General features: G+C 40.2%; 1 protein-coding gene across 1 annotated transcript; it reads left to right on the top strand.

Moving 5' to 3' along the window:
• The first annotated feature begins 1,109 nt into the window (after positions 1–1,109).
• On the top strand, positions 1,110–25,452 carry GPLD1 (glycosylphosphatidylinositol specific phospholipase D1). The gene is made up of 25 exons (XM_075705524.1): positions 1,110–1,206; positions 4,090–4,145; positions 5,084–5,162; positions 8,500–8,597; positions 9,789–9,899; positions 10,169–10,217; positions 10,782–10,836; positions 11,791–11,898; positions 12,630–12,657; positions 12,745–12,884; positions 13,868–13,933; positions 14,493–14,613; positions 15,164–15,303; positions 16,495–16,681; positions 17,730–17,840; positions 18,840–18,914; positions 19,303–19,459; positions 21,461–21,602; positions 22,177–22,276; positions 22,370–22,463; positions 23,066–23,242; positions 23,550–23,710; positions 23,986–24,012; positions 24,109–24,159; positions 25,375–25,452. The coding sequence occupies exons 1-25, from the start codon at positions 1,110–1,112 to the stop codon at positions 25,450–25,452; spliced, it is 2,508 nt and encodes an 835-aa protein (XP_075561639.1).
• The last annotated feature ends 1,198 nt before the right edge of the window (positions 25,453–26,650 follow it).

Raw genomic sequence — 26,650 nt, forward strand, 5'->3', positions numbered from 1 at the left:
GCTGCGCACCGGCGACAGGCACCGGGGCCCGGGCCGAGCCCGCCCGCGCCGCCCCGGGGGAGGAGCTGCGGAGGGGCCGGGCCAGAAGCGGGCTCTGGCCGGGGCAGGGTGGCGGGCGGGGGCGTGGGCAGAGGCGCTTGGGATGCCCTCGCTGGGCTGGGGGCAGCCCGGTTGGGGGCTTCTGCTACCCGGAGCCCGGTTTCCCCAGCCCCACGGAGACCCTGCTCCGGGGGGAGAGGGCGACTTGTGCTTGATGGCCGGACTCCAGGGGCACCGGCCCGCGGGAGGCGGCGGTCGCCCTGGGCCAGCCGCCCTCGCCCCCGGGTGCCGTGGCGGCTGCGCTCGGCCTCTGGCGCCAGGGCCGTGCGACGCCCCTGCCCGCCGCCACCATCTCGCTGGGGACCGGCCTGGCTGCGCCGCAGCGGCCGGCCTTGAGCAGCGGCCTGGCGTGGCGGCCAGCCCAGGTTTGCATGGAGGGTGGGTGGCTGGGAGCCGCAGCCTGCCCAGCCCCTGCGGTCAGGCAGAAGCCGACAGCACTGGGTACGGCAGGGGTGCCCTCAGGGTTTCCCCCGGTGTATCAGCTGGGCTTTCAGTCTGGACCGTAAGACCCAAACATGTGTGCGATGTCCTGTCGGCTCACCAAAGCTTATGCATTCGTGTTGCCTACAACTCAGGAGCTAGTGTGTTTCTACGAATACTGCTTTGGCAATCGTCTTTAATTTTTTGTGAAATCTGATGTAGCTGTTGTAAGGCAAGTGCACCGTGAGCTGGACGAACTGTGGGAGGATGGATGCTCTTACCTGCCGTGCTTTTGTACATTAACAGACCTCAGCGCTGTCGTGCAGCGACAGCAGTTACGCTGCACAAACCCCAGAGATGTTAGAGATTTCAAGAGGGGAGAACACCTGTAGGTTATTTCCTTTTTTTATAAATTACTTCACTTGAGGTAAAGAAAAGCATTGGTCTAAAACAGACTTTCAAATACAGCAGTCGTTTACTTGCTGTGTCAGCAATATGTCTGAAAGAAAAGGCATGCTCCGTAACCTACATTTCAAAGGTCACAGTGCTACTGCTCCAGGCTTCTGCAAATTGCAGTTCGAGCCAGCATCATGGCTGGTTTGAAGATTTGGTCTGTTTTTCTGGTTATACTATACCATTTCTGTCAAAGATGTACCCCAAGTGGAATTTCAACACATGTTGAAATAGGTAAGACTTGTTCAGAATGAATTTTCGTGTCTTTTGAATTGTTTGGGAAGGGAAGTAAATTCAGATTCAGTTGGAAAGCAAAGGGAGGAAATAAAGTAATGAGCATTCTACATCATTTAAAAAAAATGAATAACATGTAGTATAGATGAGTAGTTTGGTTTTGGATTTTGAAACTTTACTGGTTTTATAAGCAAAATGCTTGAATCGATTTGGTTGCGTATTTTTCCGTCTTCTAAAACACAGGCATTATGTAACTGGAATGTTTGTGTCTGTGGGTCTTACGCAGGCAGGGTTTGGTTTGGAGAAAGAAGAGGAATACTTTACGCAATTTTTGGGATTGTTATGTTTAAACTAGAGAATAACACAGATCGTTTGCAGTAGCTCTGTTTTCAAATCACTATGTATTAATTTTGCCATACCTGCATAAAACAGATAAAATGCTTTAATGTGTTTCTATCTATGACAAATATCATGAAAATTTTGTTCTGTGTCTCTTTCTGGTAGGTTGCTATCTGTAGCCTGAACAGCCTAGATTTGTAGAGAATGAAGGAGAGAACAGAGTGAACATCAAAGTGGGGAAATATTTCTGGGTTTAATTTCTTGTTTGCATGTGTTATTTTTAAAATCTGGTTTCCGCTGTAGTTCTTGCAAGAACACTCATGAGTAGTGTGAGGTTATTCTGAAATGTTAACTTATAATAAATTGACAGTTTTAATTGTTCTTCTGTTTCTGAGTCTAAATCCATTGCTCAAACAGATAGTAAAACATATGATGTTGTCTCTATTCACATAATCTCACACTTTAAGTACTGAATACATGCAACTTTGAACATGTTAAAGGCTGGGACTATTCATGGCATTCATTTGAGACTGAGCGCATGTTCCCTTGCTGTTACACCCTTGGTCAGCATCCTGCAACCATTCGCTTTTCCTAATGATATGTCAAGAAACCCACAGTAATCAGTAGGAGAAGTCACACTGGTTAGGCAAGTGCATACGTCTTTGCAAGCTTGGGGCTCTAATTACTGAGTATGAGCTTCTGAAAACTATAAATAGCAGGTTTGGCAGAATAGAGTATATTTGCAAGAAGTCTATGAAGAGAAAGAAGAGCTTATGGATCGGTCCCAAAGCAGTTGTTTTTTTTTTTTTTTCTAATCAAGGAAGCATATTGCAAAAAACCTGCATTTATATAATTTAAAGATCTTGGTTGTCCGAGGAATAGTGTGTACACTGAACTATTGGCTCATAGTTTGCAACAAATTTTGTCCATTTGTCTGAAAATGACATTAAACTGCGTTCAGCTCTGATGTTGCTAAAATCAGTGCTTTTACTAATGTGCAAAAAAAGTCCATGATGATAGGATACTGAAAGTCATTGCCAAATCCAAACACTGAGTATTCCAGGAAGAAAAAAACCCAAACTGTAGAAAGGAGATCCGACTCAAAACCAGCACCAACGTCTGTTCTGGGCAGACTTCTGAAAGTACTTTTTAAATGGCGAAAAGCCCTGCCTGTTCAAAATGTTGATCATGTTCGGCGTGCTCGGCAGAGCTGTGCTGTGTCCTACTTGCCGCAGCCTTGTTGCTGGAGGCAGGTCTGAGTGGGGAGGCTCTTCCCCGCCTCAGGGGCTCCTGTCAAACTCGTGGGGCTCTGTGGAACTGTGGGGATCCATTACGAACTTCGTTGTAAAGGTGAACTTCTAGGACCTGGGTCCATATGAGTAATGAAAGAAGTCAGGGGGGACGGGGGACGGGAAAAGCAAACTGCCAAAGTGAGAGTCTCTCGCACTGGAAGTAGAGATGTGCGTTGAAACGGCTGAGCCTTAAAATGATAGACTTTTTTTATTATTATTTTTAAGTTATTCCTGTGCAAGATTGGTCCTTTTAGGTATCTTAGCATATTTGTATAAGGATGGTTTAGATCAGTGGGTAAAATTCAAAGTGAAAGGTTATTCAAACTCACACAGTTTTGTCTAGATCCTATTCCAGAATGAGAATGGGATTTTTTTTGTGATGTGATTTATTTGATAAGGATCAATTTAAACTCAGCATATTCTGGGTTATCTTTATCAGTCTTAGTGTGTAAATAGCTTTAAGTGAGGAGTAGAACTTTGTGTGGGAAGGCGAGATGATAATCCGTGTTTGCAGTTTCAGTCGAGTAATTTTAGAGGCAATGTTGGGTATTTTTAGAATATTGTTAATAGATTATCCCTGGGATCTAACATTCATTAGAAGATGACTTCATTAAAGAAAAGTGATGTCGGTTTGTTTCATTCTCATGTTACTTTTGCTCAGTACATATTTTGGCATCAAGAATGTCTGCCTATTCAGTGAACAAATAGTATTATTTACCTTGCTGACTCTAGATTTTTGTTGGTTTTCATACATATTAAAAATTAATCAAACTGGTAAACACCTGCATTGATTCCAGAGGTACCTTTTTCAATGTTAAGGGCAACAGTGAAACTGAAATACAATTCACGTGGGTCCTTTACAGCTAGAATTTTATGATCCGTACTCCTCCATACATGCTGGGTGTGATCCATGTCAGTTCGCTGCTGTAGCTCAATTCTGGACACAAGGAGCTCCTTTTCCCTGCGATTAAGCACTTTCGGCTTTGTTGGTCAGCTTGGGGGACTGGGGACTTGAGAGAGACTGATGAGACCTCAGTGTCCAGATATGCCACAGAAACAGCATTTCCTTATTAGCTCCCTAGGTGAGAAAACACACCCCTTCACACATACAGCATTTTCTGAGAAAGCATGTTTCATGCACCTGTGCCACTTGGCTTAGATATGACGATGCGGTGTATTCTGGTTTTGATAATGCTTCTAACAAAACATGGGCCTGGCCACAGTACCTATAAATCAATATGTTGTTTTTTAGCGCATAGAGCTCTGGAATTTTTCATGAAGCACGAAGGGAATGTTAATTATAGACAGGTAGGAAGCATATTATTACTTAATTATGTATGCTTTTCTTCTGAGTGTTTTTTTGTCTGTCTTTTTGCCTTTCTTTATTACTTATGCTCAGTAATATGTAACTACTGTGCCTAGATTGTATTTTTACCTTGTTTTGTTGAAAATCATTTGACTCCTCCTGACTACTGTTGCAAATATGCAGTAATTCTAATAATGTGTATATACTGTGTGTGGTTTCTCGCATTTTTCCCATCATCTTAAGTCATACCCGCCATGGGTAGTTGTATTAGAAGAATCAGTAGAGGGCTTTTGGAAAGGAGACTTAGTAAACATAAAGATAGCAAAATGACAGCAAGGTTTAAAATTTAGTCCACCACATATGTCATTTAACTGATTTCTAATTGGTGCAAATAGCTTTTTCTTTCATGGGCTGTATCCAGCAGAGCACTGAAAGCATGTGGACAGTTTTCATAAACACATGAACAAAACACACATGTTTTGTGTTTAAAACATTTTTAATATCCTTTAGCACAATGTAAAGAACACCATTTTATATAATCTGATCTTTTATCAAAGTAGGAGATTGCTCAAGGGAAGTATTCACATTGTCTGCTGTAGACAGCTATGCTGTGATCCAGAGGATGGAAGATAGAAGATCAGGCTTTGTGTCTAGTCCAAGAGGAGGAGGGCACCTTCAGAAGGTGACTTCACCAGTACCTAAATTAGATCATGCTTTCCTAAATGGCCTTTCAAATTACAGTGTATACTGATTAGTTTAGTTCTGCTTACAAGTATTTTGGAAAGGGGGGAGCAGGGCAGGATGATGGGGGATGGTGATGACACTGAAATAATTGTATCTTGTTGGATATTTAAATTTTAATTTTCAATATTGGCAGTGAACTGGGGGTTTGTGCTGTGCAATAGCATTCTGATTCCTTTGTTCCCCATCCTTTTCCCAGTTATTACTAAACCACCAAGATGCATTTCAGGCTGGGAGCATTTATCCTGATGCCTTTTATCCTTCAATCTGCAAACATGGTAAGAAAAGCTTTATAAGTCCAGTATTGTAACAACTCTATTTTTATATGAAAATCCTACAGAATTTAGTAGGGTTGAAAGCAGTTATACTGTAAGAAATGAAGTATGGCCAAAAATACCTTCCTGCAAATACATCCACCATTTGTGTTAGTATTTTGAGCCTTTTTGTAGAACTATATAAGAAAATAATACATTTTAAAATGTTTTAAGAAAGTAACTTTGGGGTAAATTTAACTATTTAATGTGTAGAGCAATTTGATAGAAGGATGCTGTTTGACTAAATTAGGTCAGATGACTTGAGTACTGTCTTAGGGAGAAATTGAGAGGACAAAATGATCTTTTTTTCTAAGTCTTACGGAAAGCCTAGAGCTAATTTCCATATTAAAGAAGTATTAGTTTCTATCAGATCAGTCACAAAGATGATAGAGAATATAAAAAGCTCACAAAACCAAAATAGTGTAGGACTTGCTGGACCGGGGTGAGGGAGGGGAGTGTAACATTCCAGTTTAAAGCCTTTCTTTTCCAGACTGCTGCTGTCTTATGCCTTTTCCTGTTTGAAATTAATGTCAGTCTTAGTTTTGGTGCTTGCAGAGCTAAAGACTGCACTACAAAATTAGCACCCTGTTGCAGTGGCCTGTAAAGAGTATGTCTTGATTTGCAGCTGGTTCCCTGATTTTTCAGCTCTGGTAGGTCAACTCTTGATCATAATCAGCTTCTCCAGCAACACCAGAGCTATAAAATAGCCAACTAGAGCTTGCTCCAGGATATTTGCTACTGAAGTGATAAATCTGGATAGTGAGCAATTAGCAAATGGGACAAAACCAGCCTGTCCTCTGACAAACAAGCTATTAGGATGTTTGGGCAGATACCAGAGACAAGGCAGTGATACGTCATTTGTGTGAGGATATCTGGCCACTTGATTGTTGAGATCTTACTGAAAGTCTGAGTATGGGAGGTGGTTTATTTTAGCAGGTCATGCAAATTCAGATCCATTAAATTAAAAATGTTCTTAGGATCTTTGTTTGGTTTGCCTCATCTTTCACATGTTTTTCAGCTGAGTGCCAGTGCCTCCACTTATCTCAGTATTTGTTTTTCCTGCCTCAAACTGCAAAATCCTTGTTTGTCTTTCCAAGGACACTTTCCCCATCTTTTCTCATCACCTGCTCTACCTAGAGTCTTAAATCACACAGTGGAAGCTAGACGTCTCATTGTTTCTCTGTTGTAGGTTGTTGATTCTGACTGTTGTTTATGCCAACTACAGGCTGCTTGGTTTATATCCTGATAGGCAGGTTGCCCTATCCAGGTTGCCCAACAGGGGATCGTCTCTGTTGTGTCGGGGTGCTCAGTTCACATCCAGGTTGCGCCTCTGCTCTGGCATTCAGTACTGGTTTTGTCTCCTGTCACTTTACCAGGTCACTGTTTCTGCTCTTCTGCCTGGCTGTGCTAACATCTTGTTCCAAACTTCAATCTCGGTTGCCTTGTTTTCAGGACTGATGTTCTCCTGGGATTTCTTCAATTCCTACCTGTCCTGGTTTTGGCTGGGATAGAGTTAATTTTCTTCCTAGTAGCAGGCATAGTGCTGCGTTTTGGATTTAGTAGGAGAAGAATGCTGATAACACACTGATGTTTTAGTTGTTGCTAAGTACTGCTTATGCTAGTCAAGGACTTTTCAGCTTCCCATGCTCTGCCAGGTGCACAAGAAAACTGGGAGGGGGCACAGCCAGAATAGTTGATCCAAACTGACCAAAGGGCTATTCCATACCATATGATGTCATGCTCAGTATATAAACTGGGGGGGGGTTGGCCGAGGGGGAGCGATCGCTGCTTGGGAACTGTCTGGGTATCAGTCGGCGGGTGGTGAGCAATTGCATTGTGCATCACTTGCTTTGTATATTATTATTATTGTTATATTGTTGTTATTATAATTACTGTTTTACTTTATTTCAATTATTAAACTGTTTTTATCTCAACCCAGGAGTGTTTCTCACTCTTACTCCTCCAATTCTCTCCCCCATCCCACCGGGGTAGGGGGAGTGAGCAAGCGGCTGCGTGGTGCTTAGCTGCTGGCTGGGGCTAAACCACGACACTACCTTAACTTCATTATTTCTGTCTACCTCGTCTTTCCCTTCTAACAGTTTTGACTTCTGCCCTATACCAGGCCAGTGATCAGAGCCTCTCTATCTGCAGCCTCCAGCCCACATTCTTTCACTAAGGTTGGGGTCCATCTTGCCTTATTTTATACTTGGGCCTCTTGTCAGCAGTCTCCTTAGTCTATGTGGAAGAAATAGATACCTCTACAGATCTGAGCTGTTTTAACTGTGTGCCTCTGGATCAAGAACAAAGCCATCCAGACTGCCTTTCCAGGCAGGAGACAAACTTGGATGTTGAAGTCTGCTCTGTGAACATTTGATTTCAGTCTGGCAAATCCCATCCTTATGTTACCTAGTTCAGCTGAGCTGTAAAATGTCAAGAGGCCAGGAGGTGACTGAGTCACCCACAAGGTCTGCTCTCTGTTTCAGCATTTAATATACCTTAGTCTCCTGCAGTTTCACAGTCCTGTCTGAACAAATATACTCTTCCTCCAAGTGTATTGATGGTCCAAATAATCTGTCTCCTTCCTACCTTCTTCCCCCTTAGAGAATTTAATATTGTGCTGCTTAGTCTTGTCACGTCAGCGTTGCGTTGCCCTCAGCTTTGTGTAGGTACACAGAAATTTTTTGGCAAGGTCACTGTTAGATCTTACATAATCTCTTCTGCATAAATCCAAGTGAGAGCAATAATTGATGCTTCAAAGGAAAACCCTGCTTTCCTCTGCCCTTCTTCTGCTCCTACACTGACTGTATCTTGGCAAGTTTGCCATTCTGTTGAAAGTGATGGTGGTGGTGATGATCACATAGCCGTCCTCCACCCTGTGGAAACTGATACCTGTCGTAAAGCATGATATTTTGACTTGGCTGCTATGCCCATTAGCTTTTATGCTGTACAATTTAATGCATTCATTTAGTCAACGGCTTCTCTGTCAGCTCTTTATCCTTTCCAATTGGGAGGCAGTTTTTCATTGTACTGTACCTACTCAAAGGCACAGAGAAAAGGAGCAGGCACAAAATTTTCAGATGCTTCAAACCAAAATCATAGAAGGTAAATCTAGTATCTCTTTTGACAGTATAAATCATATAAAAATATATCTTATTTGGCTCTTCTCATATAAGTGGATTGTAAAATGTATTGTCTGTACAATATGAAATTGAACAAAAGCCTATGTTCTTTTCATGGAGAAAATTTTTTCACTTTTTCCAAAAGAAAAAAAACAAATACTGATGTAATTTTATGGCAATAGGAATATTCCATCATGTGTCTGAAGACACTCACTGGTCACCATTTCTCAGTACAAGTATTCACTACATCAGAAGGAATTATCCTCAGCCTTGGGAAGAGGTAGGAAAATTTCTTTAACTTTTGACTTTGTTTCTTACTGTTCTCTTCTCCTTCACTTGTTGCCATTTCATCCTTTGGGAAGTGTAGAAAAAATACACATTTTTTAAAATAAAGTCTCTGCTGATATAGGAAAATTTGAAGTCCTATTTTCATCGTTACCAGTCAAAAAAGTTATGGTATCCATATCAGTTATCTCCAATGTGGTCTGGTGGTTATGATATATTTCATAGGTCCAAACTTTCAAATGTGATTGGTGGTCTTGCATTATTATCAGTTCTGGTTGAGTGTTTGCCACTTGAAAACCAGGAGTCTTTTAGAATTCTCACTTGTGAAATCTTGGACTTAGTCCTGATTCACTCTTGTTTATGGTATATGAGCTACATAGGGGGAGAGGAAAACCAAATTGTCAAACTGAGAATGATTTTAAAGGTCATATTGTTTTCTTTTCCTTACTGGACAATTTGCCATTCTGTCTCTGCTCAGGAGAGTCATACAGGTGGAGCAACATTTTGAGAGCTGCAGTCTTTAAAACCTAAACAAGCCTGCTTGCCTTTTGACTGGCCACTGGTGATACTGATCTTGTGAACTGTTGACCCTTGGGAAGCATAAATTGGTCAAAAACTATGCGTCAATTACAGATTTTTAAAAGACCTCTGGAACTTACAGTGATTCAATGCAGAGAAGTCTTTCCTGGAGAAATGAAATTTCTGTTGCTGATAAATTTATTCCAAATAACTTTTCTGTTTGTGGGAATGAGTAGTTTCATACCTGGGCTTTAATCAGGCACTTTTACAGTGAACAGCGCTTGCACAGGAATGTCTTTCTCTCCTCTGTGTATCTGCACAACACCCATGGTGGCAGAGGGGGTTCACTCGTTGGAAGTGGAAGTGCATGTCCTCAGTCCAGAAAAACACTTTAGTACACATCTAACTTGAAGTACACAAGGTGTCCTGACATCAACCATGCAATTCTATGGCCTTGGGCTGCATAAGTGCTTAAAGCTTCTCAAGTTGCAAAAAGTGACTCCAGCATCAAGGAATGAGTGGTCAACACTTTGTCATGCTAAGTTCTTGGATTGTAAGAGTTTCTCACCTATATCCTTGTATAATGCACTAACGTAAAATGCTCATCCGTTCTTAAAGACAGGAGTAAAATTACTGACATTACTACAAGTGGATTGTTGTTGTGTAGGATACAGAGAAGCTGGTGGCTTTCCTGTTCGGAATTGCCTCACATATGGTGGCAGATGTTAGCTGGCATAGCCTGGGCATCGACCAGGGATTTCTAAAGGCCATGGGAGAAGTAAGCCTGTATTATTATATTTATTGTTATAACTGGATTTATTGGAATTGGTAGCTTAGCTTTGGACTCTGGTGGGGAGGGAAGAGAAAATCTGGAGCCCTGTTTCAGGAAGATTTTCAGAGACATGAAATGTCACAAACTCCATTAGAAGGAAGTTGGTCAGGTTTGGGACCTGTAAACTTCAGGGCTGCTTGGAAAATTTGTTTCTGTTCATATGTTTGTATGGAAGGATGACTAAAATAAACAGACGTTCTCTTGTTTTTCTCCAGATTGATTTTCATGGTTCATACTCAGAAGCTCACAATGTTGGCGATTTTGGTAATGTTTCTGTTTGCTGATCATAGATCCTTCTATTGGAATAACTAGTCCCCTTCAAATCCACAGTGGGGGATTCTGGCTCTCACCCTGTGCAATGCAGGAGCCAAGAATGAGTCATATGGACATTGCATTCTCACTCTTCTCCCGTAGCTTGCAAAGCCCTGCTATCCCTGTCCTCATGCTCCATGTTTCAGGAGATGTGATAGGGCATATGGACACTTGTATTAAAGCCAAAACACAGGCTGAAGAATGCTAATGTTTAAATGGAGTCACTATTTCAATTTTTTTTTATTATTCTAATTCTTTTTTATTATTCTTTTTTACATTATTCTTATTCTCTGGAAGTATAAAGTATGCAGCATACTTTCAGGTGAAGCGTTTATGTATATGTATTCTAAATATACAGCTGGAGGATCTATATTTATATATCTATATTTATATATATCTATATAAACATAGATAGCATAGCCATACATAGCTGCATCCATGCTGTTATCCATGACAGATACTTAACAGGTTTGGTTTGTTGGGCTTTGTGGGTTTTTTTCATTCTTCCATCTGCAGGAGGAGATGTACTGAGTCAGTTTGAGCTGGACTTCAGTTACCTGGCATTAAATTGGTAAGATAATGAAGTTACCTTCTTTAGTAATTATTTCTGCTTACTCTGTATACTCACTGTGCTTTAACAAAATGCTGTCCTCCTTTATGTTTCTTTCAAAAGAAACCCATGTGGCTATTGGAATTTTTCTGAATTTGGTATTCCTTATATGCATGTTTACTGTTCCCTGACATGAAGAACTGGAAGGACAGAAGAAAAAAGTTTTACACAGCAATAAAGATTAAATTATTTATCTCTGAAGGGAATTATAAGTAATTATATACAAAATAATCAGTGAAAAAGGTTTGCTGGAATGTCCTAGCAATTAGTTAAATAGCTCTGTTAAGTATCACTTAGATTCCCATTTAAAGTTTTGGAAGTTGAGGATGTTTATGGTTATAGATGCTGTGGAATTCAGACAGGCCTTAAAAGCATAAAAAGAAGCAGCATTTTTAGATATACACAATTTTTTTGTCACAGTTTTTAACTGAAATAAAAAACTCGCATGCCTTCTTTTCTGCTGATGAAGTAGGTCATTTGAGTTGTTTTGTTTAAGGAGGCTGTAGTTCATCTAGGTGTAGAAGGCACAGTTCATTAATAAAACTGGCACAGCTGTGGGAAGTGTCTGTTTGGCTAGGAGTAGATTTGGCACAGCAGAGAGTTGGAGGACATCCTCCGAGATTATGTGATCATCAAGCCAGGGAACCAGTGTAGGGAATGTGGAAACTCTACCAGCAGTAGCCACAGGGGAATGGTTCTACAGGTTTCTGAGTTTGAACCTAAATAGGAGGAGAGTGTTGTGCAGAGAGTAACTGCACCCGCAGTCCTGGTCTTTCTGGCATTTGTAAATCTTCATGACCTTCTATGGTCTTTTGAAATTTAGAATATTTTAAAGCAGGCTATTGGTATTACAGAAACTGTACTCTTTTATCGGGTGATGTGGAAAAACTCTTGTTATACTACTTTTGGTTTTAGGTATGTACCTGTCAAAGACCTAGCAGCTATCTATAAGGAGTTTTATGGAAGAGAGATCGTTACTGAAAGCACAATTACTGACTGTACTTACCTGCTGTTTCTTGAACTGTAAGTTGAATAGCTTTGTCTGGGTTTTCATAAGTGAAACATATGTAGGAAAATGAGGATAATTCTACTTGAAATGCTAGCTCAGAAGTTTATGCATTGAGGCCAGCAATACAGACTCCCTGCTAGACCCCAAAATAATAAAGCACCTGAATAGTTTTCATGGCTAGAATACAAATTTGGACTGCTTAATAACTGTTAAATCTATTATTACACCACAGATTCAGCATCTTAGCTATTGAACATGTTTATGCATTTAATGTATTTATGCCCATTTATGTGAGAACAACTATATCTTCAAGTACCGTTGCATTGTGGCATGTTAGCAATATAATTTTCATGTACTGAAGGAGCAGTGTACATACCTAAGTAGACAGCTTACCTACACTTTATGTAGATCCTTTCAAGTCCAAGAATAATTCAAAAGAGTCTTTTGATACCTGGCAATGTCTGCTTTTGAATGTCCTAAACAGCCTAGCTGTATCCTTTATTTCAGTTAATTACCAATAGTCATGCAGCATTTACAAACACTGTGAATCACTCCAAATTAAGGGCAGCAATAAAGTTCAGATCATTACTTCTTACATTACAGCTTTTAAAGATATATTAACAGCCCACAAGGAAATGTAATGACTTGCATAGTATTTACCATACAGAAGCCTTGAAAAGAACTGTTTAAATTATTAAATATTATTAAATGAAGCAAATTTATTTCTGAAGATTATTTTTTTCAGGCATGGAGAAAGGCTTGCTGTTGCCAAGGTTGGTCTCCTGTTTTCTTTATAAAAATGAACATAAAGCACAAAGACAATGTAATCCATCTTACTAACTATATTGCTTGTCTCTTAGCTTTTTCCAACATATGCTAGCAAATCTCCATTTCTGGTGGAGAAGTTCCATGAGTATTTCCTCGGAGGAGTGGATGACATGGCATTCTGGACAAACAATATTTTTGAGCTGACAAGCCACATGCTAGAAAATGGAACCAGGTATAACTGTGTTTCTTGCAATATGAAATGCAGTAGTCAAGTTCTGACACCCATTTAATTGTTCTTCTGAAGGCAGGCTCTTTCCTAGAAGAGGTGCTGAGCTTTAAATCCTCACTTGGACAAAGGGATTTCTGTGGCTGGTTTTTTACCCACATGCACAGAATTACATAGGCCTTGAGTTTGCATCTGTTACATGTTCGCGTTCCTTTCCCCAGGCAAGGCTCTGGTGTGCCCAGCTGATACTCGACAGGGAAAATTTGGGGCATTCTTTAAGATGCACTCAAGGGCCTGCTGAAATGTTGCATGCCCTGAGGTTCTGCTTGGCCTGGCAGTCTGAGCTGTGGTGGCACCTTCTGGCTGCTGTCATCAGCCAGCAAAGATGTCCCTTCTTAGGGGAGGGCAGGTATTGCCTTCAGACACTGAAGACAGATAGGATTAGAAAGGGTAAGAGTATACATTCTGGTGTTGGAAGCTCAGGGTTGTACTTGGAATATCGTATTTTTTTATAGAAGTTCTGGCCCTGTACTGGTCTGTTACAAGTGTAACCTTACTGTAAATAACTTCATAAGAGCAACAACAGTGGCAATTAATGCATCCATTTATATGGAAGATATCACTGCAGCTATTTTGGGAAATGATGTTTGAAATACAGTATGGCATAATCTGTTGTGTTCTTTGTTCCAGAATGGCACTTTCATTAAAAGTGCTTTAGACTATTAGAATCAGCAGGACATGTTACAATAAGTTTCCTTTAAGAGTTATATAAAGACATGTGAGATTCATGTAGAACCTAATAAAGGTCATTAAAATAAATGTCAAAGGGGTTTCTCAGGATTATAATGATGCTCCAATTTTGAATTAGCAGGGTTTCTTGAGAAAACTGATGACTTCTAACAGAGGAATCAGTAAGGATAAAAGTTGTATTTTTAGTTTCACTTCCATTGCGGGAAAATGTTTAAAATGTGTTCTGCATATTTCTTTAGTGGCTGCTTCTTGCCTGAGAACCCTCTGTTTATAAACTGCACAAAGGAGCACAGGGACAGTCACATGTAAGTATAGCTCTGAAGGTTCAAAGACTTACTGATGAGAGTCCTCCGCTAATGTGGACAGTGAGCTATTGAAAATTAGAGATCTTTTGGTTTATCTTTTTGTGTGTAAATTTGAGATTCTTCTAACATGCATAAATAAGCTTCATATGGGGGAACTGTGCTGAACCTAGGAGAGACTTCTACTTTTCAGCCTAAGGACAAGAATACTTACCTAGCACTTGAAGTGCTAAGCCTTCACACTTATTTGGTTGTCACTCTTTGTCCTGCTAATCATGAAACTACTGATTCATGTTTACCCTTACCATAGCTAAATTCTTGCCTGATTTATGTACAGAAATATGGAACTCAGCTATTCAGAGCACAAGTGTATGTATGCTTCTAGCAAACATCTCAAGAGAAACCAGCTTAATTGGTATCTCTTGAGAACTCCCTTTATATATGGGAGAAATGGCCTCCTGATTGCATGCAGTTTGATTGCTTCTTCTAGCTTTGTTGTAAAATACTCAAGTCATTAATTCAGTTATATTAATGGTTATTACTGCCTTCTTTATTTTAGTAGAAATGAACAATCAAAAAATGAACGTCACAAGAATACAACTTCTTTGCTTGCAAAAACACTTGAAAAGAATATAAATTATACAGAGAGAGGAGTTCACTTCAACATGCAATCTTGGGCAACAGTAAGTGAGAAGTGACAGACATGTCAGGTAAAATTCATCTCTGTATAAAATTGTTTTAATTTCTGTCTGAGAAGCTGCGTGTTGGAGCAGGGTCTCTGGATGTTAACAGTAGCCTGTGACTTCACTTCATGGAGATTCCAGCAGCCATTATTAATCTATATATTTATATGTACATTGTAAATACTAAATTTTTACACTTTGCTTATTGTATAGTGAAGATGTGTATAGAACACATCTTGCAGTGCGAAAAATGGCAAAGTATTTCTTCAGTACTCACACTTTAGTATATACATTTTACAGAATCATATGATTGCTTTTTGGGGTTAAGAAGTCCCAACAAAGCATAGCAATGAACAATTAGCAGTGCTCCATTTAGTGCATACAGATTTTTGTCTCTTTCTAGAATGGTGCTTATGATCTGACTCAGGGTCTGCTTCAATCAGTGTGGTGATTTCCACTGTTGGTGACTTGGTTCTGAGGTGTTCCATAATGTTCTAGAGTTTCAGCCTGTGTTTTAACCACTCATGTGTCTCTATTATTTTTATTTCAGAATTCCCTCCACTTGATAAACCGTGCTTTTGCAACCGATGTCTGGAAAGGGTTAGCAACTACACATCAAAAATCTTCTAAGTACATCTCCAAGCCAGCAGCTTCATATTTTCTGACTTCACCCTATGCTAGACTTGGATGGTTGGTACTTTTTTTCTTCCCACCTCCCTCTTAATTTCTGAAAATTTTGAGTACCCACCAAAATATTTATGTTTATTCTTTGGATACTTTTTAAAGGTGACAGTCCAAATCAACTAGTGGTACAAATCTGGCTGAATGCCTTATAGTGACTGGCCAGAGCAAGAAGTTAACCCATAATACCTTTCTTTCAGATGTTAGCATAAGCCTCTTTGTGTCGGTACTGAATAAAACTGTATCAAAAGCAAAATTTCCATTCAGATGTGAAGTCTAGTCAGATAACCTCTTTCTTCAGAAGGGTTGTCTTGTCATTTTTTTACATTCTCTCCTTAGTGAAGGAGCTCAACTCTCTGTGTGTGATCAAGCTCAGAATGGAAGGAGCCAAATTAGAACCAACATTGGCTCTAGTTCTGAACAGTATAGGAACATTGTTACCCTTTTTTGGTTATTGGTTGATGTTTGTGCAGAATTAATTGTCTGTACCAAATTGATCAGCAGTGGTGCCTAGCAAGTGTTCTTGGAAACACTACAACACTAATAGGGAGTTCAGAGATAGATTCAGGACACAGAAAGAGGCGTATTCTCTCTCCTTGCCAGAGAGATTGTAGCTTTACCTGCAGCAGGGAAGAGTAATGAAATAAATTTGCAATGCTGCTCATCTTACTTTATTTCTTCTGACTCGAAAATTGAAGATTTAATTCTTGAGCTTACTTCACACCAGCCAAATGAACAGTAGTTAGTTCTTTTCTCTCCATGTTACCTCTCTAAACTCGGATGTGTTACTGAGACCTGTGATGCCTTTGCTTATGTACTGTTAAGTCCATTGATTAAATCAGAGGTTTGGTTAAAAAGCTACTTAATTTCATCTTTTGTATTCTGTGTCATATGCAAGCAGCCCTTTTTCGTGCTCCTTGCTCTGATTGCTCTCAGGTGCCTTGTGTCAGTAAGTAAAAAGCAGTTCCTGCAGATCTCAGCTGTGTTAATGGAAGATGAATCTTCAAGGCTCTGTTTTTATTTAATTCAAGAAAACAAAAATCAATTATATAATATGAAAAATACTGTGTAGATTTTTGCAAAAATAGATGGGGAAAGACAGGTTCTGGTTTACCTGAAAGAAGTAGTATTCATTTTCTGCTAATCTTGCAGTAGTCTGGAAGCTAATGCTGTGTTTTTGTTGACTCCCTCACTGTACAGGGCAATGATCTCAGCTGACCTAAACCAGGACGGATATGAAGATCTGGTGGTTGGAGCACCAGGGTACAGCACGTTGGGCCGTGTTCAGATAGGACGGGTGTATGTGGTCTATGGCAACCAGTCAGGTTTGCTACCAGAGGACATGGATCTAGATGGAAAAGCTGACCAAGTACTACAAGGTCATCAGGTGAGGGGTCAAGTCAGATATTTGTCACTTAACTTTTTTTGCCTGAAAATGTGGTAGATCTTGACTGAGCAACAGTATCATTAACATGTATGAGGATTATTCCTGAAATGCCCCTCCTGGTAAAAGAATGTCATATGCTTTTCAAGAAAAATAATAGTTACTTAAGTCACAGGGACAATTAAAGCAAGTCACAGGAACAATTAAAGCAGTGGTGATCTGTAGGTTTCCTTTTATTACTGTGCCAGATAAGTGGGTATTAGAACATAATTTGCCCTTGAATAAAACTGAGGTAATCTCTCTAAGTCACAGTATAGCTCATTTGGGTCCCTACATTTAAGAAAATATTGTGATTTTTTTCCCTTCCTTTTTCATCTAAAATTACTAATTCAGTGTAAGTTTGAAGGTACATTTTTTTCATTAATTGATAACTTCTCACAAAATCATTGTTTGTCTTTACTAAGAGTACACGTTATTCTAAAAAAGAAGAAAACTACGATTTGACATGATAGTGACTGGCTTGTAACTGAGAAGCAGGATCAAATGATCTTGTTAGGTCATAAAGATGATCCTCTGCAGAAAATATCTTTATTCACAAAGAAGAGAATAGAGAGAGATGAGATACATTTCCTTTTAATCTGTTTCTTTAGTTATAAACTGTGGAGTAACAGCTGCTGTCTTCTTACAGAGTGTTTTAGTGGTTCACAGCTATAATGTTGTTAACAGGAAAGATCATAAGCTTAACATCAATGGTGAACTAGGCTCAGAAGAGGAAATAACAAAGCAGCACCATATTGTGTTCAGTTATCTTATATTTTAACACCTCCACATCCTCAAACAGAACAGTTGACTCTGAGTTGGTGTATTAGTATGACAGTTATTACTTGGGAGAACAGTGATGCTAAGAAAATCTAAGAATTGTAGGGACAGCTTTTTGTCATCTGTGTTTCCAGTTCTTCCTTGTGCTGTGATTGCAAATGTGCATTATGTTTTGATGGTTTTGTCTTGAAAACATCTGTTATTTTCATGAGAGCAATCCCTCTTCTTTTAGCCTTCAGGAAGATTTGGTTCTGCCTTGGCAGTTCTGGATTTCAATGAGGATGGAGTGCCAGATCTGGCAATTGGAGCACCTTCTGTGGGATCTCAGTTTCTTATTTACAAAGTAAGCCACACACGTGCGTTTGTTGGGGTTTTTTCCCTCCAAACAGAAGATTTTTATGGATACTTTTTTTTTTTTTTGAACAATGAAATGAGACAGAGAATTTCTGTTGTTGCTCAAGGTGACATTATAATTTAAACACAAAGGTTTATAACCTTTGTGCATACTTTGGCTAGAGCAATGACAGCTCTCTGTACTTCTTTTTCAGTGGCCTTTTTGCACGTTAGAAATCCAAATCAGATTGCAACTTTGCAGCACTGATGTGCTGGAAATGTAAGGAGCCATTCATGAAATACAAGTGTACCCTTTTTATTTAGGAACAGACAGTCTGGAACGGACCTCATGGGTCAGTGAGCCTTGTCATCTGCTGTCACAGGCCAACAGATGATATCTAAAATGTGATATGAACACAGACACACTTGCTAAAATAATCAAGTTATAGAGGCTTAATGACTTCCAGCCTACCAGATAAGCCCATGTAATGGTCCCTGAGTATTTTCAGCCCACGTGAACTGAGAGGCAAAATGTTTTGGTTTAAACCACATCCATTAAGCTTAAAACTCTTCAGAATTTCAGATACTAACTTAGCTGTCTAAATAGGAATTTAAATTCCCACTAGCTTGGAAAATTGCATGCATCTGTTGTGCTTCACTGTGTGCCATGCATTAAATAATAATTAACAAAATCTGAGCCACCTGAATGCGTGTATAACAAATGTAATACACAGTATGCTGTCCTTGTTTCTTACCCACAGTATGATGAAAATGTACTTCTCTGTACTTCTGTAGTTTGTTGCCTGGTCATAGCAATACCCATTATAGTATGGGTATCCTTAGGTTTGGGGTGGAAAAGACAGTATTATGAGAAGGGTCTGATAGAAAAATGTAGTTGTATTAATATCCCTTGCAGAACTGTTTCACTCCCTGTGCTTTGTCTTGGATTTCATACTTGGTGCTGACATGCAGATGCTCTTATGCTGTGTTTGTTTTTCGTGCTGTTTAGGGTGCTGTATATGTCTATTTTGGCACTGAGGGAAGAGGCTTGGCATCTCAACCAAACGTTACCATAACTTGTCAGGTATGTTGATCAGGCTAATACAGGGCTACCCAAGCAGGAGGTGAGATAACGGGGAAAGGGGCTTGTGGGCTTAAAAGAAGGACATTAAAATCAAACTTCTAATTGCAATGGAATTTAGAGTGATGGGGATGGTGCAAGCAGGTGCTTGCCTGGGTTGGTTGTATGTGGGAAAGAAATTTGTACTCCAGTGCAGGGGAGGCAGCAGGGTGAACAGAAAGATGCATAGCCCTCCAAAAATCCCAAAGAAAACAAAATTGAAGTCAGGGAGTGGGAGGGTAATTTGATCAGAAACAGACAAAATTAGCTCTTTAGAAATATATTGCTCTATTTTGTTACAGAATTGGTGGTTTCAGTTCCATTTCAGGCTTAAACTAACTGTTTGTTGCAGTATTCCTACTGTAATCTTGGTTGGTCCCTCTTGGCGTCTGATGTTGATGGGGATGGAAATGCTGATCTGGTTGTGGGCTCTCCATATGCACCTGGTGGTGGGCAGCAGAGAGGATTTGTGGTTGCATTTTACTCTTATTTCAACAGGAGTGACCAAGGTAATATTTATTTAGTAAATTAATCCTCCCATATTTTATGTGGCTGTTCATTTGTTCCTAATGAATCATGGATTAATTAAGGTTCAAAGGGATCCCAGGAGGTGTCTAGTCCAGCCTCCTACTCAATAACGGGACCAGCTATGAAGTCGGACCAGATTGCTCAGGGCTTTATCCAGTCAGGTCTTAAAAACCTCCAGTGATGGAGATTGCGCAGCCACTCTGGGCAGCTGTTCCCCTTCTTGGCTGTGCTCATAGGGAAAAAAGTCTCTTGTTACAGCCAGTATGAACCTCTCTTGTTTCAGCTTATGTTCATTGTCTGTTGTCCTCCAACCTCCATGCATAGTGAAATCGGAAGCACAGAAGGCATTAAGTACCCCAGTGCAGTGGGAAGAGCCTGGCTCTATCTCCTTGTTAAAGGCCTCATAGGTACTGGCAGGCTGCTGTTAGGTCCACTCCAAACCATCTCTTCTCCAGGCTGAATAAGTCCCAGTCCCTCAGTCTCCGCTCACAGCACAAGCGTTCCAGCTCCCAACTATGTTGGGGCCCCTGTACTAAATTTGCTCCAGTTTATCAACACCTTTCCCTGTTTTGTGGGGTCCAAAACTGAACAATGGGTTATAGGTGTGGTATAGGGAGGAATAAAGGGGGAATAATCACTTCTCTCAATCTCTTTGATGTGCTCCTGCTTATATAGCCCGGGAGGCTGTTGGCCGTCTCTGCTGTCAGAGCCTCCTGCTCAGCACTCTGCCCGCCAGCATCTCCAGGACCTTTTGTGCACGGCTGTTCCCCAGCCAGTCTGTCCCCAGCCTGTATCACTGCAAGGGCATCTCCTTTCCCAGGGGCAGGGCTTTATATTTGTCCTCGCTGAATTTTGTGAGGTTCCTGTCAGCCTGTTCCTCCAGCCTGTCTGGGTTTGAATGGTAGCACGGCCCTCAAGTGATAGCCCCCCCCAATCTCCTGTCATCTGCCAGCTTCATGAAAGGGCATGTCGTTACCTTCTGCAGATCATTTATAAAAGTGTTTAACAGGATAAGTCTAAAGATAGACCCCTGAAGGCACTCCAGTTGTCACAGGCATTCAGAGTATAACCCACTAACTGCTGCCCTGTGAGGGTGATCATCTCAACCAGGTTTTTCCCACCTGCTTGTCCACCCATCCAGACTACAGCGTCCAAGCTTGGGTACAAGAACGTTGTGGGAGACAGTGTTGAAATGCTTGCTAAAGCAATGGATTCAACTGTGTATTGGTGATACCAGGGCAGACTCACTGGCCTTCCTTGGAAATTTGCAAATGTACCTCAAAAGATGAATTTTTACCATTTTTATGTTCCTTCATGTGGCTAAAGAGGAATGCTGCAAGTGAATACAGCTAATGAGTACAGGTGATGAGGGCTGTTGTGACTGAGGGAGGACAGGCCACATACGGAGCTAAATAAAGTTAATGGGGCTTGGGCACGATACACAGGTATTCAGAGCTTGGTCAGAATCATGTAATTGAGATATCCAATAACACTTAGTTTTTGTAGCTTAATCTACTTCATGTAAAATTAGAAACCACAATGAAAATGGGTTTCAACACACTGCTGACTGACATTTTTTCAAAACTAAACCACAGAATGAATTATTTGAATTAAAGCCAGAATTATTTGAAGCTCCCCCACCCACAATCCTTGAAGAATTACAGGTTCTGAAAAACAGTTACAATGTTGTCCTATCCCTAAGGAGTCACTACTTTAGGGCAGGCTTGACCGATAGCTTTCATGTACTTTGGGTAGGCTATTGCAAGGATTTAGAAGCAGGCTGTGTTGAATAAAGGCTTTTACCAGCCAGTACAGTTGCAGACTGAGCAAGCAAAGTTACCAATAACTGGTGCCATATCATGGATGGTGTAACTTTGCTTATAGAAACTTTTTGTCATAGGATGAATCAGTGGAGGGTTGCTAATAGATTTTTCTGTGCCAGGGTACACGAAGATCTAATTCATATTTTTCTGGTCTCTCAGGACTTCTGTCAGTAGAGGATGCCAACTGGATGGTGAAGGGGGAAGAAAACTATGCTTGGTTTGGATTTTCACTTGACAGCTGCCAGCTGGAGAATGTAACATTGCTGCTGATTGGTAGCCCTACGTGGAAGAGTTGTGCTGGGTGTGTTGTATATGACAGCTTGCTCTCTCCTCCATTCTGCCCTGCTTCTACAATGGTTAAGATTTGTAATAGATTAGAATTCCAGCTTTTCAGGAAGCTTCCTCTTTGTTCTGCTTAGAGTATTTTTATTAAATTCATATTTTTATGCCTTAATCCTTCCTCATGAAGGGGGGCTGTGTCTTTAGAGCCTTTATAGAAAGGGTCTTTGTTATTTAGAGACACTTAAGAATTTGTTGGGTTTTCTTCAGGAGGGAGAGAATGGGCACAAAAATGCTAACAGGTAAGCATGCCTAAAATAATCCTATAGATAGCCCTTACTTTGAGATAGCATTTTTGAAAGCAAACCAAACGTAAAAATGATTGGGTGATAAAGAAGTGGAAAGACAGACCAAGTCTGTGCCCTAACTGTCTTGTAACTAGTTGGAACAAACATGGGAATTACTAAAATAGATTTCTAGGATTTGGCAGCCACTATTATTCTAAACACAAAGGGGAAAATATTTTAAGAGGAGCAATCCTAGCTGAATGTACAAAAATGTTTTACATACAAATATATTTTGCGTTGTAATTCAAGCTGTAATCCCTTCTCATCGGATGTCAGACAGAGTGTTGGGAAGGTGTATGGGTATAACCCACCAAGCACAAAGCACTGGTTTGCAGTAACTGGAGGCAAGGTAGGGCTCTTTCTATACTATGGGGCGTTACAAATAATTTGAAATAAAGTGACATTCTGTAGAAATGACATAGGTCTTTTAAAAATCTAACAGGCAATGAGTAGAACGGGTTTGTCTCTGGCCAGTGGTGTGATGTCTGTGGCTGGGATCACAAGGACAGTTTTGGTGGTGGGTGCACCTACTGCAGGTATGTCCTTCTGAAAACTGGAGACCACTTCTGCTTTGGGTTGTTTGTTTCTATATGGCTGGAGGATAGATACAAAAATAAAAGTTAGAAAAGGGACCTTGTAATTGCCACATAATTAAAAAAAAAAAAAAAAACACAACAGAAATAATCATTGTAATCACCTACAAGTGCTTTACCTGTAGAGTCCTCTGTACTGTGCCTCAACTTCAATGGTTTTTTTTCCTTCCCTAAAATCAATTTAGCAGCATTATTACCTTGCATTATTTATGTAGCAGAGATTTGCTAGTAGACTGCATATTTTTTGGAATTAAAACAACACGGTATTTTGTCCTTACTCTGGCAGTAGGTAGCAAGGAATTAGGAAGGTCAAAATGTAGAACTCTGTCTTTAATTTGAATGCATTTTTCCCCTGCTACTATTGCTAAGAGATTTTTTTCTATGCTAATTAGTGTTGATGCCGTATAACATTTGATCTTATTCATAAATTATATTAATTTTGTCCATGTTATGTAATGCTGGTATTATCTGCTGTCAATGTATTGCAAGTACTGAACCTAAGTTCCTATGTCTGATGCTCAACTTTTGTTACTTTTTTTTTCCAGATAGCCTGTCTAGGATTTCATTTATATCCTCAGTGCTGCACCAAGCTGGACTGGCTCTGGTATACGATCTGACAGACAGCACCAAGCCTTCTTTGCTCAGCACATTCAGTGGGGACAGGAGGTTTTCTCACTTTGGAGGAGATACACACTTAAGTGACCTGGATAATGATGGACTAGGTAAAGCTTGATGAATCTGGATCAGAGGTGAAATGTTTTACTTTTGCCAACGGAAAGACCGGTCACCTACATATTCATACAAGTGGTAAATACAGTCTGCTTCCTCAATTGACTTGTACAAGTATTCTGTCATGCCTTGTGGGGAGGCATCTCTAAAATCCCGAGCAACTTAGAAATTGAAATGGTTTATCTGTCATCATTAATAGGAATTGTGGCATCTAGAGGTATGTAAATGCCAACTCTCTCATGTTTTGGTTTAGCATTATTTCACTTCTGATGTGTTATGTCATCCTTGTAATATTTGCAGATGAAATGATTGTGACGTCCCCGCTGCGAACTAACGCTGTCACCACAGTACTGTTTGGTGGGGCAGCTGGCCGTGTTTACATTTACAATGGAAAGCAGGCATCCGCAGGGAATGTGACAGGCCACTGCAAATCATGGGTATCTCCCTGTCCTGAGGACTGGGTAAGAAAACATAAAAGCGAAATCAGGACATGAGGTCATAATGTCAACTAATTAATTACATCTAGTGCAAATATCTGGTGCATTCTGACTTGGCTTCAGAAAACAGAAGGTTACTTATGTTTCTGAATCTGTGTGATTTGGCTCCTCCTCTTTGTTCTTGAATTACTTTGCTGTTTAGGAGTCAGGGTTGTTGCACTGGTCTTTTACTCTCCTACTGTGGTTCTCTGCCCTGACTTTATATTCTTTTTTTTTTTTTTTTTTTTTTCCTTCTTCAGGCACAGTATGTCCTGATTTCTCCTGAGGTAAGTAACCAGAAAACAAACTACTGAGAGAAATTAAAAAGTTCCACTTTAAAAAAAAAAAACAGCAGCATTATAACAAGCAATGTTATTTTACAGGAACTATCAAGATTTGGGAGTTCCGTTATCACTGTGAAATCTGAAAGAAAGGTGAGAAAAATTACTGTTGTCAGTTGCTTTGTAACATCTTTCTACCTCACTTGCATATAATAGCCAACACCTCACATATGTATCTTACTCATTTGCAGAAGTCTTAAGTGCTTTACATAGTTCATTAAGTTTTCATTTAAGTCACTCTCTGAACTGATAATTAAAACCATTTTATAGGTGGATGGACTATGGAGTTGTCAAAATTTTGGCACCTGACACCTGAATTGAAAGAGATCACATTAAAACGGCCTGAAATCTAGAACTCCTTAGGAGTTTGCTGAAGGGTTGCATGGTAAATCAAGTGTAGGTGCCAACTGGCTTTACTGTTTCACGCCAACCTGTATGCAAAATGGATGCTCAGCTATGGGATAACGCAGGCACTGAACCATCCATCTCATTTAATATTTACAGACTCGCTGTCCTAGCTATTACTTGCAGTGAACACTGTTCATATGTCAAGTATTTCCAAGCGTGATTTTGGATGTGTTTGTGTACTTGTTTCTCTTTGTTTCCCTCACATGCCTGTTATTTTTACCAAAAGTCAATCCCCATGTTTGTATGGTGCACTGAGGAACGTTTTTTGCAGCTTGAAGGTTACTTAGTGCTTGTTCAGCTGAGGCGAGTCCAGTGTTCTGCTTACTCTGACATAACCTGTGTGAGAACCGGGGTTCTCTGTGTGAGTACTGAGAAAGCATCAGTATTAGGCTGAGGAGGTGTGCGAATGGTCTTCAACAAATGGTATTTGACTTCTTGCTGTTAAAACATGCAATGCAGAAACAAACACCTGGAAATGTAAATGCTTCTCAACTAGGTTAGGGTGCATAATCCAACACCTGAAACAAAGGCATCGCTGATGTTTTCTGCATGAATGCAAGCAAGGCCATTCTCCAAGCAGTTGTGTTCCTTTGCTATGACACTAATCCAGTCCACACTCCAGCTTCATCTGTATTGACCTTACCTGTGAGAAATAGTTTATATTGGCAAGAGATTTATTTGACCGGTTCTAGCTTCTTCTGCTTCCCCAAATGAAAGTCTGTTTGCCAAATCATTTTGTTAACAGCTGTTCTGATGAGGTGGGTTGCGCTCTCATTTCTCCTCATCACATTTCTGTATGACACTAATGACATGGACAAAATCTGGCTTCCATTAGGGAAGCTGAAGGCAATTGTACACCTGCAGCTGCATTTTGCTAACCTTTGTTCTGTGTCTCTGCAGAAAGAAGTTGTAGTGGCAGCAGAGAGAAGTTCAGTGAAGGCTCGACTTGGTGGAAGGCTTTTTGTCTACTCGCTCTAGAAGTTCGTGGTAGCCCTGAAGACCAGGGCACAGCTGGCCTTTCACTGAAGAACCTCTGCCGTATGTCATATTTAACCCATACAAACCAACAGACTACATGACAGCAAAATTTTGATATGTAGATGTCCTGGATAGCTAGATAGGATCCTAGATAGTATTAAGGGAGGGGAGGGATGGTCACTGTTGAAGTGAACAGGAATATGAGCATTCATGGCGGTTTGACTTACAAACCAACCAAAACTATGTCAGTCATCTAAAAGTACAAATTAATTCTGTTGTAAGCAGTAGCTTACCTAGAACAAGCAAGCTGGTCTGAAAACCTTTTAGAGGCTGAAGCGAGCAGATTTTGGTAGTAATATTTGGCTGTATAAGGAATGTTCAGTGGTCACCTTCTTTACTAGTCAGATTTGAGTATTTTCTTGACAAAACCCGAAGAGAATAACACGTAATTTACGCTTCCTTGTATACTGTGGTACAGGCAGGGATTCTAAGGTAATCAAAAGCTGCCGTTAAAATAGTAAGCATGGAAGAGGGGCAGCTCTAAGCCAGACAGAAAGGTGGGTGCCCAGCAAAAGGACTGCCTCTGTCTAGCAAGTCTTGAGGCCTGCATTTAGGGTGTAGAACAGCTGAGATCTCCCAGGAAGGAAAGCGCAAGCAAGACTGATTAAGGTTTAGGAAATGCTTTTGCACTTGTGGCTGAGACTAGTCTGACACCCTTTCTTTGTGTTTTCATGTAAAATTCCATGACCGTGCTAACTTGGAATTGCTAACAGCTTTTATTGTTAACAGTATTATTCTTCAACTAATTAACACCGATTTTGTATGATGCATCAATTATCTATTAAACAACTTGAGCAGCAAGAGGTGATGCTGTTATTACCAACACTACTCCGTAGACACATATGTATGTTCTCTCTCTTGCCTCCTTCACAAACATAAAGCATTGTTTTTAATAACACAAGTCAGTGGAATAGCACAGAATTCTTTCTAAAGGTCATACTCCAGGATGACACACCTCAACTGACCTTCTTAGGAATTCCCTCTCACGTTGGTTTTTTGGTTTTGTTTTTTTTTTTTTAAAAAAAAAAGGCAAGGTAAACATTAGCTTGATGTATAATGTGTTCTGACATCTATTTTGGGGACTTTACTTGCCCGAATAGCACAACACTTAAAAAACCCACAAAGTTTAAAATCTGAA

Source organism: Pelecanus crispus, chromosome 2 (assembly GCF_030463565.1).
Source record: "Pelecanus crispus isolate bPelCri1 chromosome 2, bPelCri1.pri, whole genome shotgun sequence".
NCBI classification, from domain to species: Eukaryota; Metazoa; Chordata; class Aves; order Pelecaniformes; family Pelecanidae; genus Pelecanus; species Pelecanus crispus.

What these genes read in the sequence shown, in the direction of transcription:
- GPLD1 (XM_075705524.1), top strand. Translation starts at nt 1,110, where the DNA reads ATGGCTGGTTTGAAGATTTGGTCTGTTTTTCTGGTTATACTATACCAT. An exon ending in GGTGGGTGCACCTACTGCAG is followed by an intron (nt 22,464 to 23,065) that starts GTATGTCCTTCT and finishes TTTTTTTTCCAG; the next exon opens with ATAGCCTGTCTAGGATTTCA. An exon ending in ATGTCCTGATTTCTCCTGAG is followed by an intron (nt 24,013 to 24,108) that starts GTAAGTAACCAG and finishes GTTATTTTACAG; the next exon opens with GAACTATCAAGATTTGGGAG.